The sequence below is a fragment of the Myotis brandtii genome, unplaced genomic scaffold (genome assembly GCF_000412655.1).
Source record: "Myotis brandtii unplaced genomic scaffold, ASM41265v1 scaffold1037, whole genome shotgun sequence".
NCBI lineage: Eukaryota > Metazoa > Chordata > Mammalia > Chiroptera > Vespertilionidae > Myotis > Myotis brandtii.
This window is the reverse complement of record NW_005353483.1, coordinates 566970-568886: the sequence shown is the minus strand read 5'-3', so window position 1 is coordinate 568886 and position 1917 is coordinate 566970. Positions and strand designations below refer to the sequence as shown.

The window sequence follows — 1917 nt, the reverse complement described above, 5'->3', positions numbered from 1 at the left end:
CGGGGAGCCGGGCGAGGTGGACAAGTTCAAGGTGAAGTTCCTGACCTCCTGGAACAACGTCAAGTACGGTTGGACAGTCAAAAGCCGGACCAGCTTCAGCAAGATTTCCAGCGTCCACCTCTGTGGCCGCTGAAAGGGCAAGATCTCAAACCTGCGGACACGCGGCCCCCGCCCTTCCCCACATTCTCAGTGAAGGGGCGGGGACTGCGCCCTCCATCTTACCCTGGGTCCTCCATTTTTGGGCAGGGCCAAGTGCTCAGCAAAGGCTTCTTCCCGGAAGAAGCCTCTGCTAGCCACACCCAGGATTTCTCTGGACTAACCAATGATAATCAAGGGAAGTGCATGCCATCACTATGACCACATCCTGTGTAATGAGACACCGACTTGCGCCTGGCCAATCAGCGGGGCCCACAGTCCCCTCTCCCGCCCTTACTCCACCCCTCTATAAAACTCCTGGTCCCATCAGGCTTCTCCCTCTCTGCCACTTGCTGCTGCGTCAGTAAGGAGGGTAGGGGAGCCAAGCCCGGGTTTGAAATAAGGGACTCTTTGCTTTTGCATCGGACTGGCTGGCTCCCTGGTGGGCTCTTGGGAATCTTGAAATCTGGGCATAACACTTTCAAGTCACAGAAAAGCCTGGGAATTTTTATGTATTTCTCTTGTGAATTGATTATTCCCATGCCAGACAATCATGATCAAATTCTTACTATTTAATTTCCCCTTTTACATACTTCCTGTATATAAACATAACCCACCTTTACTATATATTATTCCATACAGGCTCTAAAATAACTAAGTTACAATTTTGATTTTAGAGACACATCCTGCTCACTTAGATGAGTCTTGGGTATTTGTCTTATTTCAGCACTCTATGTGTGTGCCTTTAGTGGGTGATTCCTGAAGATGGCTACTTCACCCAAGTTAGGGAAATACTAATAATTCAGTAAATGGCATTAGAGCAATTGATCATTTGTTTGGTAAAAATAAAGTTAGATTCTCTACCTAACACTGTTCAAAAAATAAATGCTGGAAAGATTAAAGACCCAACCATAAACTACAAAATCCTAAATATATCAGAAAAAAAATATAGGAGACTATGTTTATGACATTGAGAAACTCGAAGTCATTATAAACCAGACCCTAAATGCAAAAGACATAAAGGGATTCGATAAGTTTGACTCCGTTGCGACTGATATATTTGAAGAGCATGTAACACTTCTCTACTCCAAAAGGCATCATAAGCTAAGTTACAAGATTGATAAATTTCAACAACACGAACAACATGTTTAAGCAAAGTTAAAAGACAAGTGACAAATTAGGAGATAATATTTGCCACATGTACCATACAGAAAGGACTAGTATTTAGATCTATAGAGCACTCTTACAAAAAAGAAAAAAGAAAAAAATACTCAAACCAATGGAAATATGGAAAAATAATAGGATAAGTTATTTATAGGAAAATAAATGCAATTGGCCAATGAACATATGATAGCTGATCCTCACCAATTATCAAGAAAAATTGATTGATTATATATATTTTTAAATGCTTATTTATTGATTTTTAGAGAGAGAGAGAAAGGTGAGGAGAGAGAACATTGATTTGTTGTTCCACTTACTTATGCATTCATTGATTCATTCTTGTATGCGCCCTGACTGGGGATCAAACCTGAAACCATAGAGTAGGTAGACAAGACTCTAACCAACTGAGCTACCCAGTCAGGGAAAAATTGATTATATTTAGAACACTGAGGTAATTTTCAACCATTACATTGGCAAAAATGAAACACATTAATAAAATATTGACATGGGTGTGGGAAAGCATGCAGACACTGCTAATGGGAATATTAAATTGATATAGCCATGTTGAAGGGCAATTTAGCAATATTGAGTAAAATAAAAGTACAAGTAGATTATGATCCA

At 40.2% G+C, this 1917-nt stretch overlaps 1 protein-coding gene across 1 annotated transcript in view; it reads right to left on the bottom strand.

Annotated features, from left to right (window-relative positions):
• The window catches only part of LOC102258642 (THUMP domain-containing protein 3), a 6429-nt gene extending 6193 nt beyond the window's left edge, over window positions 1-236 (bottom strand). The window contains exon 1 of the mRNA XM_005856615.2: window positions 223-236. Within this exon, the coding sequence (XP_005856677.1) occupies window positions 223-236 (14 nt within the window). The remainder of the gene's footprint in view (window positions 1-222) is intronic.
• Window positions 237-1917: the final 1681 nt, after the last annotated feature.